The sequence below is a fragment of the Papio anubis genome, chromosome X (genome assembly GCF_008728515.1).
Source record: "Papio anubis isolate 15944 chromosome X, Panubis1.0, whole genome shotgun sequence".
Lineage (NCBI taxonomy): Eukaryota > Metazoa > Chordata > Mammalia > Primates > Cercopithecidae > Papio > Papio anubis.
Window position 1 is genome coordinate 46,366,615 of NC_044996.1, and position 16,842 is coordinate 46,383,456.

At 36.6% G+C, this 16,842-nt stretch overlaps 2 protein-coding genes and 1 pseudogene across 3 annotated transcripts in view; 2 read left to right on the forward strand and 1 right to left on the reverse strand.

The window, feature by feature from the left end:
• NUP62CL (nucleoporin 62 C-terminal like) overlaps positions 1-10,521 on the forward strand; it is a 120,766-nt gene extending 110,245 nt beyond the window's left edge. The window contains exon 9 of the mRNA XM_009198073.4: positions 9,677-10,521. The gene's annotated coding sequence lies outside the window, so the exon portion shown is untranslated. The remainder of the gene's footprint in view (positions 1-9,676) is intronic.
• Positions 369-10,625, reverse strand: LOC103880839 (annotated as a pseudogene).
• A 1,716-nt stretch (positions 10,626-12,341) lies between these two features.
• The window catches only part of RBM41 (RNA binding motif protein 41), a 58,237-nt gene continuing 53,736 nt past the window's right edge, over positions 12,342-16,842 (forward strand). The window contains exon 1 of one of the 2 annotated variants that reach the window (XM_021932500.2): positions 12,342-15,531. In XM_021932500.2, the coding sequence (XP_021788192.2) occupies positions 15,239-15,531 (293 nt within the window). In that variant the 5' untranslated portion in view covers positions 12,342-15,238. The remainder of the gene's footprint in view (positions 15,532-16,842) is intronic. The other variant, XM_021932499.2, reaches the window with a different exon arrangement.

Consider the following 16,842-nt stretch of genomic DNA (forward strand, 5'->3'; position numbering starts at 1 on the left):
TACCACAGGCACATGACACTATGTCCAGCTAATTCTAAAAAAATTTTGTAGAGACGGGGCCTCTCCACATTACCGACTGGTCTCAAACTCCTAGGCCCAAGTGATCCTCCCACCTCGGCCTCCCAAAGTGCTGAGATTACTGGTGTGAGCCACTGCACCCGGCCCAAACTATATTTTAAAAGTCTAATTCATGCCTGGTCCCAAATGATTCTGGTAAAATAAGTTGTATTATGACTGGATATGTGTGTATAGCCAATAAAATGCAATAAAATATTAAAAGACTGAAAGCTACACAGCAATTATTTTTATGTAAGAACTCTAAAAAGTTATTGACAAGTTATGAGAAACATTTCATCTAGGAATGATTTCTAAGGCAGCATTTGAGTTTCCATAAAAACAGAACTTTCTGTCTCAGAAGGTATATCAATAAGAGGACCAGAATCTTCTATTTCCAAGAGCATTGGTTTCTCCTGTTCACAACTCAGGTTTGAACTGTCATTCATTTGAATCTCTTCCCGTTCCAATTCCAAAGATTTATCTGGGGCTGAAGCTACCACTTCTTTGTCTTCATTTTCATGTAGAAAGCTACAAATCATGTTGGGTCAATAGGAGAAATCACTATCCTTTATTTGCAGCCATTCCACCTCACCTGTTTTCTTCTCCTTCCTTCTCTGTCAGAAGAGTTCTTGTCATGCTGAGCTTCTTCATTGTATGACATTTATATTTTAGCACTGTTTTATTATTGCCTTCTGTATCAGCATGTTCAACATTTTCTTCAAATATAACACAGGTCCCAAGAGTGTCTTCATACTCCCCAGCAAAGACACAGCTGTCCACTTGCAGAATGGGCCTCTCAGTGTCAGTGCCCAAAACCTTGCATTTATTTTCACATTTGAGAGAAAGTCTGAATCAATAATTCCTGATAATTCCACTAGAACTAACTGCTCCTCGTCTTCCTCCTTTTCTCCGTCCTCCAGACCCCGCTAGTTGGCCGCCGCCTTGGTCCGCGTTGCCTCGCCTCCTAGTCACTGGCCACGCCCTCCCGGAGCCACCATCTTGAGTACGGGCCCTGCATTCTCTTTTAAGGCGTTTCTGATAATCAGCAATTTAAAAACCCTAGTTGTTATCTCCAACTGTCAATTTCACTAATGGTTCTTTTACTATCCATTATAAAGCTCCATGTTAACAAACATCTGTACATAGATATCCCAAAGGCTCAAATTAAACTTGTCTAAAACTAAACTCATTATTTTCATATTCTCTGGGCTCTCCCAGATCTGTAACTCCTTTTCTTTTTCTCAGCAAAAGACTACTGCTATTTACTCAGGAATCTAAAGCAGGCTATTTCTATTTATTCAGTAAGTGATGATGATTATAATGCTTAAATGGCTCTTGAATCCTTTGTCTTCACTAGTTTCCCACTACCACATCCCTATTTCAGGCTTTCTTTGTCTCCCACCTTGAAAATATAATTTTTTTCAGGTTTATGAAAAACATCAGCTCCTTGTCCATACCTTATTTTCTTACTCCCTAGGGCAATCACTTTCAATTATTTTAGCTAAATTTTGCAACTATTTATTTGTATATTTTAAAACATCATGTAGTGTTACTTTTTAGTTTTTCCATATTAGGCCTTCTCTACTGACTTTCCAAAATGGGTGGAGGGGAGGATTTAACTCTTTTATATCATATATACATATATATACACACACACACACATTTTCCTCATCCTAATATGTATATATTATAAATTTCACGTAGAGCAATATTTAATAGTTGAATTATGATTGCATAAATGTTATTTGCAGCCTGGCCATGTAGCATACTATATTATGTCTTCTTCCTTTTACAAGTTTTATTTTCCTTTGAATCTTATTTCTTTATTTGCTTAGTGTTCTATATACTTTCAATAATTTGTTCTTTAAGTCCCTGCTTTTACTTTAAATCTATCAGTTGCATCTTTGATTCATCTGTGCCAGAGTCCTGTAATCTCTATATTACAATCCGTAATTGTTGCTTTCTTGGTCTGCTGCTCGGCTATGGTCTCCCTTCTATAGCATTCTTGTATTGCCTCTACTCTTTGTTGGTTCTCCAGTTTCATGGCTCTTACTTACACTTCTGTTTCTTGGTTTATTCCCTTGTTTCTGATATAGCACATTTTTAGCAGTTTCCAGAAAGAGTGCATAGGAAGTAAACTTTTTGAGACCTTGCCTGTCTGAAAAGGTATTTATTCTACCCTCACATCTAATAGATAATATTGGGTATTGAATTTTAGCTTGGAAATAATTTTCCCTGGAACTTTTGAAGAAGTTGTTCTGTTGTTTTCTAACTTTGAAGGCCGTTTTGATTCCTGAACCTCATGTGAACTTTCCATTGTGTTTTTCAGTGGAAGGTTTTAGGGTCTTCCTCAAAATACTGAAGTATCAGATGATGTGTTTTGGTGTGGATCTGTTTCATCCACTGAGCCCATTATTGCTGATTCAAGGAATTCATTTCTTTCAGTTTGGGTCTATTTTCTTGAATTAAGTTTTAGCTCATTCTTTCTGGAAATACTCTTTTTCTAATGTTTGATGCCGTGGACTGATCTAAATTTAATTTCTCTCCTATTTTCTTGTTATATTTTTGTTAAATTTTCTGGGGTATGTACTCAAGTTTTTGTCTTTCTACAGATCTTTGATTTCTGCTATAAGTTTAATCTTGCGAGAGCTTGTTGTGTTGTTTTATGATTATGTATATGTACTTTGTAAATAGCATCCTGTTCTTATTTCATGAGTTCAGTATTATCTCTTTGAGGATATTAATGATTTTTAAAATGTATATTTTATTCTTTCTGGAGTATACCTTTTAGCTTTCTTTATATTTCTGTTTTGTTTCAGTCTTTCTCCTGTTAGAGGCTTTCCTCAAATATCTGGTGATTCTTGGTTGTCCATTTATATTCAAGAATGATACACTGAAAAGTTTTGTAGGTGGGGCTTGTTAACTTACTATTATAGGATAATTTGTCTAGACCTTTTCATTGGGGGACCTCTAACTGTTATCTTCAGGATTTATCTCTTTAGCTGGTCAAATTCTCTGGGGAAGAAACTTCCAGCTCCTGGCTAGAGATAAGCCTGGTGTTAAGCCAGTGTTCTGAGAACTGTTGGAGAAGAGACTGCAGGCTCTGTTCAGTTTGTAGGCTTTCACTTTATCCCTTGTATAACTTTGACTTAATTCCTGTTTTGGTACAGAATACTTGCCCTCTGCTCTGCCTGGTGTCCCTGATCCACAGCTTATTTGGTTTACCCTCTCCAAAGGAAAATTATCTCCAGGAGTTGGGTAGGGAGAATTGCCCAGATGTAGGATGTGGAAGAGAGGAGGGGTCTGTTTCTTATATTTTTCCCAGTTCTGTTTTTAGCTCCACTTTCAACACCACTTTGAATTACCTAGCTCTACTAATTCCATATTCTTTCTAGGGTTCTCTTGTACAAATCCAGTTGCAAATTTCATAGTTTTTTTGTTGTCTCCTTTTCTTGTTTTTGTCCTCATGATATTATGTTTTTGTCTTTTTCTTCTTCTTTTAAAAATATCTTTACTGCTATTTTACAAATGTTTTGAAATGGAGCAGTGGTAAATGCATTTGCTTGATCTCTAACTGGTGACCTTAGTGGTCTCCTCCCCCCCCATTCTAATTCACTTTCACAATACTGTCAAGATGATCTTGATAAAGTCACACTCTATTCTAGTCATCTCTTTATTAAAACCCTTCACTAGTTCCCATTGCCCAATGATAAATTCGATTCTTTGCATAATATACAAAGTACCCTGCATAATCTAACCCCTACCTGGTTCTCTAGCCTCATCTCGAAGAAGTATTTATGGTTTTCTAAACGCCTGATGTTATTTCCTCTTCTGTATTTTCGGATGTTCAGTTTCTTTTGCCTGGAGTACTCTACCCCATCATCGTCTGCCTGGTAGCTGCTTCCATGTCAAGATGGTTTATGAAGCCTTCCTTGACTTCCTTGGCTCATCATTCTAATAGTTGTTTATCCCCTTCTTTGTATCCATGCTGTGTTCTACCTAATGTAGTATTAGCATTTATCATATAACATTTTAGTTATTTATTTACATGTCTGTTTACTGGAATTTGAGCTTCTTGATAGAGATAATATCTTAATTATTTTTGTATCTTCAGAATTTAGCAATGCCCGGCATGAGCTTGGGGTCCAATATATGGTTTCAATTTATTTGTCGCCTGATATTTACACAGCATACTGTATTTAGCTTTTGGTGGAGAAAGAGATACAAAGCTACAGACATGTGTACATGACCATCTTTCCATGTTATTAAACATTCTACATGTTAATGGCTGCTAAATATTGCATTATATGGATATACTGTAGTTTGTTTAGTTAATAGCCCATTGTTAGGTATTAGTTAATGTTTCAAACTTTTTGCTGTTTTAAATCATGCTGCAGTAAAAACCTAGCTGGAGGTAAATTTTAAGGTGTACATCCATGATTACTGGACATAAATAAAATTCTTAGAAGTTAAAATGGTAAATCAGTAGTAATGTCTGTTTTAAAAGCTTTTGGTATATATCCTTCCAGGTAGGTTGTACTAATTTATATTTTCACCAGAAATTCATTAGCGGGGACCCATTTTTCTGCACTCTTTCCAGTACCACTCCTGTAATCACTACCACCACCACCACCACCACCACCATGATGATCATTCTTTGCCAAGATTTATGGGTTAAAATAATATATTCCTGGTTGAATTTGCATTCCTGTGGTTACTATTGAGGTTGAGTATTTCTAAAATGTTTATAAATAATTTGTGTGTCATTTTATAAGGTGCCTATTTGTGTCTTTAACTATTTTACTGTCAGGATATTTTTTTCTCTCACTGCCTCAATTATTTTCTAGGAGAAATGAGAGATATACTATATAGCATTGCTTATGAAAGTACATTGTATTCTTTGACAATGAATTTAATCTCATCTAATAATTTTTATATGTATAACTTAAAATTTTTTTAAAGCATTAATTACAGTTTCTAGAAATCTGTGTCTGGGTTTAATGACTAAATCTCTTTTCATAATCTTTTTTGAATCTTCACCTAAAGTATTTGCAAAAGGCTAAGTTGAAGAAAACATCTGTCTCCAAAACAGAATGACACTGGCTGGAAGCAGCTTCACCAAAATCTTTTGAGAATAACAAATAATTGTTTTAAAATATTTTTAAATACACAAATATACCACCTTAACCAATAGCCATTTAGTTAGGCCTATAGAGTTGTACAGACATCAAACAATCCAGTATTAGAACACATTTGTTACCGCCAAAATTTTCTCTTGGCCATTTGCAGTTATTCCCCATTTCTATCCCAAACCCCATGCAACCACTAATCTACTTTCTGTCTTTATAGATTTACCTTTTCTGGAGAGTTTACATAGATTGAATCATATTATATGTGGCCTTTTGTGTCTGGTTTCTTTCATTTAACATATTTTCAAGGTTCATCTATGTTGTAACATATATCAGTATTTAATTCTCTTTTATTGCTGTGTATCATTTCATTGTACAGTCATACCATATTCTGTTTATCCATTCATCAGTTGATGAACATTTCTTTTTTTTTTTTTTTAATTATACTTTAAGTTCTAGGGTACATGTGCACAACGTGCAGGTTTGTTACATATGTATACATGTGCCATGTTGGTGTGCTGCACCCATTAACTCTTCATTTACATTAGGTATATCTCCTAATGCTATCCCTCCCCCTCCCCACAATAGGACCTGGTGTGTGATGATCCCCTTCCTGTGTCCAAGTGATCTCATTGTTCAATTCCCACCTATGAGTGAGAACATGTGGTGTTTGGTTTTCTGTTCTTGCAATAGTTTGCTGAGAATGATGGTTTCCAGCTGCATCCATGTCCCTACAAAGGACATGAACTCATCCTTTTTAATGGCTGCATAGTATTCCATGGTGTATATGTGCCACATTTTCTTAATCCAGTCTGTCACTGATGGACATTTGGGTTGATTCCAAGTCTTTGCTATTGTGAATAGTGCCGCAATAAACATACGTGTGCATGTGTCTTTATAGCAGCATGACTTATAATCCTTTGGGTATATACCCAGTAATGGGATGGCTGGGTCAAATGGCATTTCTAGTTCTAGATCCTTGAGGAATCGCCACACTGTTTTCCACAATGGTTGAACTAGTTTACAGTTCCACCAACAGTGTAAAAGTGTTCCTATTTCTCCACATCCTCTCCAGCACCTGTTGTTTCCTGATTTTTTAATGATTGCCATTCTAACTGGTGTGAGATGGTATCTCATTGTGGTTTTGATTTGCATTTCTCTGATGGCAAGTGATGATGAGTGTTTTTTTCATGTGTCTGTTGGCTGTATGAATGTCTTCTTTTGAGAAGTGTCTGTTCATATTCTTTGCCCACATTTTGATGGGGTTGTTTTTTTCTTGTAAATTTGATTGAGTTCTTTATAGGTTCTGGATATTAGCCCTTTGTGAGATGAGTAGATTGCAAAAATGTTCTCCCATTCTGTAGGTTGCCTATTCACTCTGATGGTAGTTTCTTTTGCTGTGCAGAAGCTCTTTAGTTTAATTAGATCCCATTTGTCAATTTTGGCTTTTGTTGCCGTTGCTTTTGGTATTTTAGAAATGAAGTCCTTGCCCATGCCCATGTCCTGAATGGTATTACCTAGGTTTTCTTCTAGGGTTTTTATGGTATTAGGTCTAATATTTAAGTCTCTAATCCATCTTGAATTAATTTTCGTGTAAGGAGTAAGGAAAGGATCCAGTTTCAGCTTTCTACTTATGGCTAGCCAATTTTCCCAGGACCATTTCTTTTTTTTTTTGAGATGGAGTTTCTCTCTTGTCACCCAGACTGGAGTGCAATGGCACAATCTCGGCTCACTGCAACCTCCACCTCCCGGGTTCAAATGATTCTCCTGCCTCAGCCTCTTGAGTATCTGGGATTACAGGCACCTACCACAACACCTGGCTAATTTTTGTATTTTTAGTAGATACAGGGTTTCACAATGTTGGCCAGGCTGGTCTCGAACTCCTGACCTCAGGTGATCTTCTTGCCTCGGCCCACCAAAGTGCTGGGATTACAGGTGTGAAGCACGGCACCCAGCCTCTTGTTATTAAAATATAGTTTTAGTGCTTACATTTAGATTGATAATCCATCTTGAGTTGATTTTTGTATATAGTTAAAGGTGGGGGTTTGATTTCATTTGGATGTAGATATCCAGTTGTCCCAGAGCCATCTGTTGAAAAAGATTATGATTTCTATCATTGAATTGCCTTGGTACCTTTTAAGGTTTTATTTTTGGACTTTGTTTCTGTTTCATTGATCTCTATGGCTATTATATGCCCATATCATGCTGTCTTGGTTACTTGATTAAGTTTTAAAATCAGATAGTGTTATTTTGTTTTTATTTTTAAAATAAAAACAAAAGCTCCCTTTCATCAAAAATAAATAAATAAATAAAATAAAATAAAATAAAATCAGATAGTGTTAAGTCCTACAGTTTGTTCTTATTTTTCAAGATTGTTTTTTTCTGGATCCTTTGCCTCTCCATATACATTTAAAATAAGCTTGTCTATTTCTATAAAAAGAACCTGCTAGAATTTTCATAGGGATTACATTGAATCTGTAGATCAGTTTGTGGAGAATTGCCATCTTAACAATAGCAAGTCTTTCAATCCATGAACATGGAATATATCTCTACTTATTTAGATATTCTTTAGTTTTTCTTAGCAATTTTTTTTGTCAATGTACAGGTCTTATACTTCATTTGTTAAGTTTATTCCTAAGTATTATAATTCTTTTCGATGCTATTGTGAATGAAATTGCTTTCTTATTTTCATATTGTTTAGTACAATTATTTTTTAATAATGTCCATATGTGTATGCCATATTTAATATGCTAGCAGGAACCAGTCAATCACTGATGCTTGCCATGGGAACAAAATTCTGGGCATTAAGTATCTAGGTGCAGATTTTGCCCTTAAAGAATGAAAGTCTTAAAAAATTAAAGTATGTTAATACAGATATAGTCCTGGGAATTCAATGAGAAGACATGACAAAATGCTAATATTAAGGCTCTCTTAATATTGCTGACTTGTATTTCTTGATAGTTTATTGATTTTTTAAAATCGTTATAAATGTACCCCTTTGCATTTAATATGTATCAATCAGCAAATTACTAGAATGTGCTTATGTTGACACTTCTGATCTCAAGTTAATGGTTTGTTGTAGTGCTCATCTGTGCTTCCATCATATTAAAAACGTTATTTAGGGGAAAAAATTGCACCCCACAGTTAGTTATTACAACAAAAAGGAAATATATTTTGCCAGGCTCAACATACTGTTTTTCTGGCCTTTTGTAGACAGCCAGCATTGAAATCACTGTCCTTAAAGCATGATCTTGCAGAATGTCTTTATAAGATAAAATGAGGTATTATACTTTAAAAACTGAGTAACATTAGGGTTTTTCTAATTAGGTGAAGAAAATTTAAGTATATTACAGCTGGCCCTTGAACAATGGAGGGTTTAGGGGTACTAATCCCCACACAGTAAAAAATCAAATATAACTTTTGAATCCCCAGAACTTAACTACAAATAGCCTACTGTTGATGGAAGCCTTACCACTAACATAGTCGATTAACACGTATTTTGCATGTTATATGTATTATTATATACTGTATTCTCATGATAAAGTAAGCTAGATAAAAAGAAAATGTTGTCAAGAAAATCATAAGGAAGAAAGGAAGAAAAAAAAATTTACCAGTTTTTAAGTGCAATTGGATCATCATAAAGTTCTTCATCCTTGTCATCTTCATGTTGAACAGGGTGAGGAGGAAGAGGAGAGGGTGGTCTTGTCTCAAGTGTGGCAGAAGTGGAAGAAAATTCATGTATAGTGAATTTGCATAGTTTAAACCTATGTTGTCCAAGAGTCAACTGTATATTGTTTAAAGTTTTTAGTGTTTCTCTTGTAAATTCTTTTTCTTCTTGGGCACCAGTTATGGCTTATTCACTAGTAACCATTAATGGACACTAAACAAATGACCAAGTTTATTTGTGCATGTTAATAGAAAAACTCAGAGTATCATGCTTATTTCAACAGCTTAGTTTTACTAGCAGAAATTTACTGTTTCATATGGTAAAATTAATGGTATTTTGTGGTACTCGGCCCCTGAGAAAATTTAAGAACCACCAAGTTCAATAAATCATTATTAGAAAAGAACAGAAATGTAAATATACTCAGTGCACTCATTTGCTTATAGGTAGCTAAGACCCACCAAAACCTATATTCCCAATTTAATGACTACCCTGTATGTCACTTTTAGGGTGTAGTAAGTCAAAAAGCAGTTAACACCTCATTCTAACAAAACATAAATGTCAACTACACAGTTGTTTGCCTGAAAGCTAGGGAGAGCAGAAAAAAACAAAACAAAACAAACAAACAAACAAAAGTCTTGTCCATTGTTTTCAGAGTTTCCAAACAGATAGATGAGTGTTTTTTTCTTATGTGTTTTCTAAAACTTAAAGCTATTGAAATTGCTATGTAAAGTTTTGTTATTCATATGTTGAAAGAAATACGTAAATTATGTTCATGGGATATTTTGGCCTTAGATTAATGATTGTGTGACTTTTTCTCCTATAGACATGCTGCGAAGGAAGGTAGAAGAGGTAACACAGGTTTTTGAGGATCGTCTTCACAAGGAGCATGCACGCGATGTCAACACTGCTTTTCATTGAATGACCGTATCTTCAGCATGTCGTTTCTGGATTATTACCTACAAATTCTGATGTTAAATAGAGTAGTATTTATACTTAATATTTCATCTTGATCGTAAATGAATTGTGCATCCTTTTTTTTTTTCATTTAAATATTGTACTGTTGAGAATTATACCTTAGTTTTGTTTTTAGTATTAGAAAATCAAAATTATACTAACCCCTTTGTCCAGACAGCAACCTCTTAGATGTTGACCCTGTATGTGTAATTTATGTCTTACTCTCCCTGGCATCAGTACACATCATCCTTCTCACTCCAGTTGAATCATAGGGTGATGTTTGCCAAAAGTACATGCCAACATATATAGTGCTAGATACTGTAAAGTCTCTTCTTCTTAAAGGAACCTCCTCTCTAGTTTGAGATATAATTAATGCTTGTCTGTATAAAAACAATATAGATAATATAAAGAAGTACAGTATGAGTTATAGAAAGTGTGTTATAGAGATTCAGAGCAGGGAGGACAAGTTAGGGTAGATTATTATTAAAAGGTTAAGGAAAGGTAAGTTTCAAGGAATTCGGTTATTTTTAATGTATGGCTATACCGGCATTTTATTTGGTTTTAGCATATGATTTATAGTTGGTGATTTCTGTGTATTTGTTTGCTTTTTTTTTTTTTTTAATAAGCCTTCTTCTTAGGTTTGGAACAGTCTGTTCTCCTGTGTTTCATGTTTCACCTAAGTCATAAATAAAGGTAATGTCCTGAAAAAAAAAACATGTAATACTGAAGTTAACTATTAAAATTTTTAAGTGGATAGAGCTCAGTCACCTAGAATTTACTGAGCTAAATTTGCTGTTGTACTGATTGCACGCGACCATCCTGGCAGGTACACATTACACGAAGAAATATTTTTGAAATGAATATTAGCCATGATCAGTCTTATGAGCAGACTAAATGCCAAAATTGACATGCACTGTTTTTTTTCTACTCAAACTTTTCCAAGCAGCAGCTTCTTATCCAGTAAGTTTTTGTAACCACGCAGAATTATAGAACGTGAAAGTAATACAGAACTCGTATAATCTTGTGGATGATTTCTGTAGATAAACACAACTTTTAAGTATAATCTTTAGTACTCTCTAATTTTTCAGTTCAGTATTATTACTCTTATACCCTAGATAATAGTAATACTAAAGACATTTTTTCCCATTGCTTTTGGAGATTCAACTCTTGTAAAGTAGCCTGTGTACAAGTTCTACATTCAGTAATGAGAATATAGTGTATCACAGGAAACAGTGACTCTAGTCTTGTTCCTGCCTAATTAACTGGACAAATAATTTAATCTTGGGCATTATCTTTGTCCATAAATGAAAAAGTTGCATCATATTAGGGTTTCCCAAACTGTTTGGTGAGAAGAAACTGGTTTTCATTTCTCTGAAGTTTTGAGATTCCTTTATGTCTTTTCACTGTGAGTAGAGTGCTTATTCTATATTTCCTAAGTAAAATAAAGAAAAAGGAAACTACAATACTGCTTATACTATCTTATTGTTACATTATCTTCAGTGGGAGTTCTAGTGTTTTTCCCAGTACATAGAAGATGCCAGAGGATGGCAACTGGCTTCTAGATTGATCTAGTAATGCTATTAAGACTTACAGGGTGATCTCAATGTACTGTCTGGAATTGTACATGGGACTAAATCATCTCTAAGATTCTTTCTGACCGTTTCTAACATGTAAAGAAATGACACTGTTGAACAAATTTTTTTTTGTTTGTTTTTTGAGACAGGGTCTTGCTCTGTCACCTAAGCTAGAATGCAGTGGCATGATCTCAGCTCACTGCAACCCCTGCCTGCTGGGCTGAAGCGATTCTCCTACCTCAGCCTACCAAGTAGTTGGGACTACAGGTGCACACCACCACACCTGGCTAATTTTTGAGTTTTTTTGTAGATACGGGGTTTTGCCATGTTACCCAGGCTGGTCTTGAACTCCTGGGCTCAAAGGACCCACCCGCCTTGGCCTCCCAAAGTGCCAGGATCACAGGTGCGAGCCACTGTGCCCAGCCACATTGAACAAATCTTAATTAAAAGGTCAGAAATACAGAAATAAGCTATTTTTACCAGTGATGTTAAAGCACCATTTATGTTAGGCACTGGAGTCTTCAGCCCCTTGTAACCATTGTTAACCAGCTGACATATTAGCTGAAGAATTCTTAAAGTGTTGACACTATCCCAGTACATACCCATTTTTTAATCCTTTGAAAAGATGCTGTATTTGTTTCTATAACAGCATTTATGCTGTTTCGTTTGGGAAATTTGAAAGACTTGCACAGTTGTTTACTCTTTTTTTTTTTTTTTTTGAGACGGAGTCTTGCTCTGTTGCCCAGGCTGGAGTGCAGTGGCATGATCTCCGCTCACTGCAAGCTCCGCCTTCCGGGTTCACGCCACTCTCCTTCCTCAGCCTCCCGAGTAACTGGGACTACAGATGCCCGCCCACCACGCCTGGCTAATTTTTTGTATTTTTAGTAGAGACGGGGTTTCACCATGTTAGCTAGGATGGTCTCTATCTCCTGACCTCGTGATCCGCCTGCCTCAGCCTCCCAAAGTGCTGGGATTACAGGCCTGAGCTACCGCGCCCGGCCCAGTTTACTCTTGATATTAGATGGTGAGTAGATTCAAGAGAAGATTTTTGGTTTTAACATCTTCCATATCTTGGAATCATAACTGCTTCATAATGTAGTCTTCAGAAGCATGCCACAAACAAAGCACCTAAAAAGGACAAACCCAAAAAATGTGTCTCTGTTAAGAATGAGCTTCTGGATTAATTAAACTAACCTTGTTAAATTGTCAGAAAGACAAATGAGGCATATTTTTCGGTTTGTCATAAATTCTTCTAGGGGTAAAATTGTGAAATTAGGTAAGATCTCTGTGCCCATGTATAACATCTAGAGATCTCCAAGGCTTTGTATACACTGTCTGATGTCCTTCTAAGCTGGGGAGAAGGATGTTGGGGGAAACAGAATAGCTATTATTACACAGTTAACACGTTTGGCAGAATTAGAAATGGCCTGGTTTTCTTTTTAGTATAATTTTCTGAATATCTTTTTGTACCTATCACTTGCACTGGTTACAGTTATACACAGGTATGTAGAGTACTTCTTATGACCTTGCTTTCCAGTTGCAATTCCACAGCTATGTGAATATGTATCTTAGCTATTCATTTTCCACTCATTCCACCTAGTGGATTTGCAATGTAGTGTGTATCATTTCAATATCAATAGGCTATATGTTTATTAGAAGTTGTACACAAGTTTGGTGTGATGGTTGGTATAATATTTGTTCCACCCTTTGCCACCGTCCCAGAGGATAAGCACACTAGCAACCTTGGTGTATTTTTCCATTTCCTTGTCAATTCCTTGTCAATGTGTCAATTTACACAGATTGGTTGAGCCACAAAATTCAGCTCTACCACCGTATAGGATTTACCTGGTGCAGGCGATGATGTGACCCCCATTTTGTTTATACTTATATTCAGTTCATGTTCTGTGCCAAAGCTACAAAGTGGTACATGTTATGCCTGCAGTCATTCACCTTTATGCTTCAAGAGCACAGTTATTTGCATATGATAGGTCTTAGGTAGCTCACCATGACATTTTCAATCTGATAGAAGTTCTCAGGACAGGAAATTCTACAATGTTTTTCAGTAGCTGCTTTTTGGTCCTTTGCTCTAACTTGAGCATGGCAATACAAAGCAGTTTGAATAAGTCTAAATCTACTGATTAACATTTGACTGTTTACTCATAGATTACCACTCAATCATGGAATAACTTTAAAGCCATACCTTTGTATGTGCTTGACAGTCACCCTATTCTTAGGAGGTATCCCCATTTTACAGATGAGAAAACTGGCCTAGACCAGTTAAAGAAACTTACTGAAACCCACAGTCTAGTAACTTACCAGAGTAAAAATTCAAGTCCAGATTGCCTCTAAAACCCTGTTGTGCTATACTGTCAACTGAGAAGTGAGATTCAAATCCAAGTAGTATGCCCCGCCCCCCACCATTATCTACAATCTTTTCTTCTTTGGCTCCTTGAGATGTAAGAGGGTTTCTCTTTAATTAAAAAGGTATTGACTAGGTAATGTAGTCATGGGTTCAAAATTCAAAGGGCACAAAAAGATACAATGAAGAATTATTTCTGCCCTTGTCCCTCAGCCATCCAGTTCCCCTACCTGGAGGCATTCACTCATCATTTGTTTGTAAGTTCTCCCAAAGATATCTTGTGCATATACAAGAAAACACATATATGTAAGTTTTTAAGTGACTAGAGCTCCCCTTTTTATGCAAATAGAAGCATAGTATACACATGGTTCTGCATCTTGCTATTGCACTAACTATATTTTGGAGATTGTTCAGTAGCAGTTCGTAGAGAACTTTGTCATCTTTATAACTGCTGCATAGTTTTTCACTGAATGATATATTTTCATAGTTTGTTCTTGGATATTTTCATTTCTGTTTTTATAAACAATGTTGCAAGGAATGATAGTAGGTTAGAGGATATATAGTATTGAGGACTCTATTCATAACTGAATTGCTGCTTTAAAGGGAATGTACATTTATGATTTTAGTAGTATCCTCATTTGCCCCCAATAGATGTTGTACCAATTTATATTCCTACCACTAGTGTATTGAGAGCGCCTGTTTCCCCACAATCTCAATAAAACAAGTGTGTTATCAAACTTTTGGATCTTTCCCAGTCTGTTAGGTGAAAAATGGTACTTTAGTGTACTTTTAAAAACAAACTTCAAGTTTTAGAACAGTTTTAGTTACAGAAAGGTTGCATAGTACAAAGTTCCACATACCTGCAACTCAGTTTCCCTTGCATAACTCTGGTACATTTGTCACAGCTAACGAACCTTGTTATTAACTAAAGAGCATAGTTCATTCACATTTCCTTAGTTTTTACCTCATGTCTTTTTTTCTGTTCCAGGATCCCATTCAAGATACTACATTACTTTAGTCATCATGACTCCTTTGGTTCCTTTTGTCTGTGACAGATTCTCATGTTTTTGATGACCTTGCTATTTTTAAGGAGTACTGGTAGTCAGTGCACTTTAAAATTTGTGAGATTGGACATCTTTTCATACACTTAAAGACATTTACATTTCCATTTCTCGGAACTAAGAGCCCATGCTTTTAACCACTATACTATACCTCTTTCTTGATTCACCATAATTATCAGTAAAACATTTGTGAACCTGAATACACACAGACTTCTGATTCTAAGTGGACAAAACTCTCAAGTCTCTGTTACAGATAGAGGAGAACCATTAATACAGGTGATATAGTCAGACTCGTGTCTGATGACTCTGGCTACGTCATGAAGGATGAAGCAGAGGCTCTACTGGAAACGGTAGGTAGGCTGGATAAATCCTTGAAAGAAAAGCAGTGTTGATAAGAAGTTCAAAGGAAATTACAGAAGAGCCAGGAATTAGTGGTAATGAATGAGAGAATCAAAAAGTCAAAGGTGACTCGGTTTTTTGAGCTGGATATTTTGGGTCTTCTTTTGAACCTAGATGAGCAATTCAAAATCAATATTTGGACAATGTTCAGCATACCTATCACTGGAGACCTACTTTCTCTTTCTGTCGCCATAGCTCTGTGCTACTACAATTCCCAGAGCCCCATGCTCCATCACAATCCCCTTAGAGTCCGCCGCGCGGAGTTCTGGGACTTGAGGTCCGCGGCCTATTTACGCAAGTTGGAGGTAGGGGCCTGTGGAAACATGAAGAGGTAAGGACTTGTCTGAAGAGCAGGCGGCAAGGGGAGCTCTGTTCTACTTTTTCTTTTGAAAATGGCTTCAATTGCTTTCTGGTTTGGGTATTGCACGTTCTCGGGATGCGATTTCGTGGGAGCGGGAAGACGACAAAGGAGACAGGAGGAGGGGAGACGGGCTGAACAGGCCTGCAGAGCGAAGGTCAGGAAGGGCTGCCACCGGGCCCGGCTGCTGTGGGTATGCCCTCCCGGCATGGGCCCCGGGAGCTGGCCGGGTGCTGCGGCCTCGTCGTTTCACACGGACCCAGCTAGGCAAAAGGGTTTGAGGCTGACCAATTCCCAGCGCCGGAGATGAAGGTACCTCGGGCCAACCCCTCCTCGTCCTCCCCTACCGCCACCTCCACCTGAGAAAGGCTCGGGGCCAGCGTATTTATTTGCAACGTCTGTGTGTTGGAGACTACTTGCTCGGGCCCGGAAACCATATAGCGCTTTCCAATCTTAAAGTAAAGGAGCGGTACTTTGTTTCTAAATGTAGAAGGAGGGCACCAAAGCGGTTGGATTTTTGGGATGGGGGAAGGGGAGGTGGAAGGCATTGCTGGGCTCAGTTCCCCTTACTGGCCCTGAGGTAAATGGCCACTTGAGCCTAAATGGCCCGAGCCTCCCAACTATTGACAGGCTTAAATTAATTTTTAGATTCACGCTGCAAGTAGAATCATCACTCTGGAATAGTGCAGTGCGTTTAAAATTCTTACTGATATGTTTTCCTGCACTGTCAGTGCCTTGCATCTTTTAAAAAACCGTTTTTGACTTTCCCTGCCTGAAACTAACCTTTAACGTTTTTTTTTTTTTAACAGTATCTCATCCATGCAAAATAATGTATAATGTATATATACAGCTTAAAGAATAATAAAGGTTCGCATCCACTGCAAGCTTCAGAAATAGGACATTGCCAGTCCCTTAGAAGTCTACTGTGTCTTTTCCCTCCCTTTGTTCCCCTCTGAGGTGACCACTATCCGGAATTTTGCGTTACTGATTCCCTTGCTTTTAAAAAAGCAAATAGTTTCTAGTACATATGAATTTATCCCTAAACAAAATGTTCCTAGTTTTATCTATTTTTCAACTTTATACAAATGGACACATATATTAATTTTTCCGTGACTTGCTTTATTTTTTTACTCAACATTTCTTTTTGAGATTCATGTGTGTTGATGTCTAGAAACTTTAAACTTAGTAAGAAGTTTTGGGATTCTAAGTAATAAAAAATTGAGATACTTAAAATGAATTTTTTAACACCTTGGGCCTAAAGATAATTTAGAATTTTCCAAAATA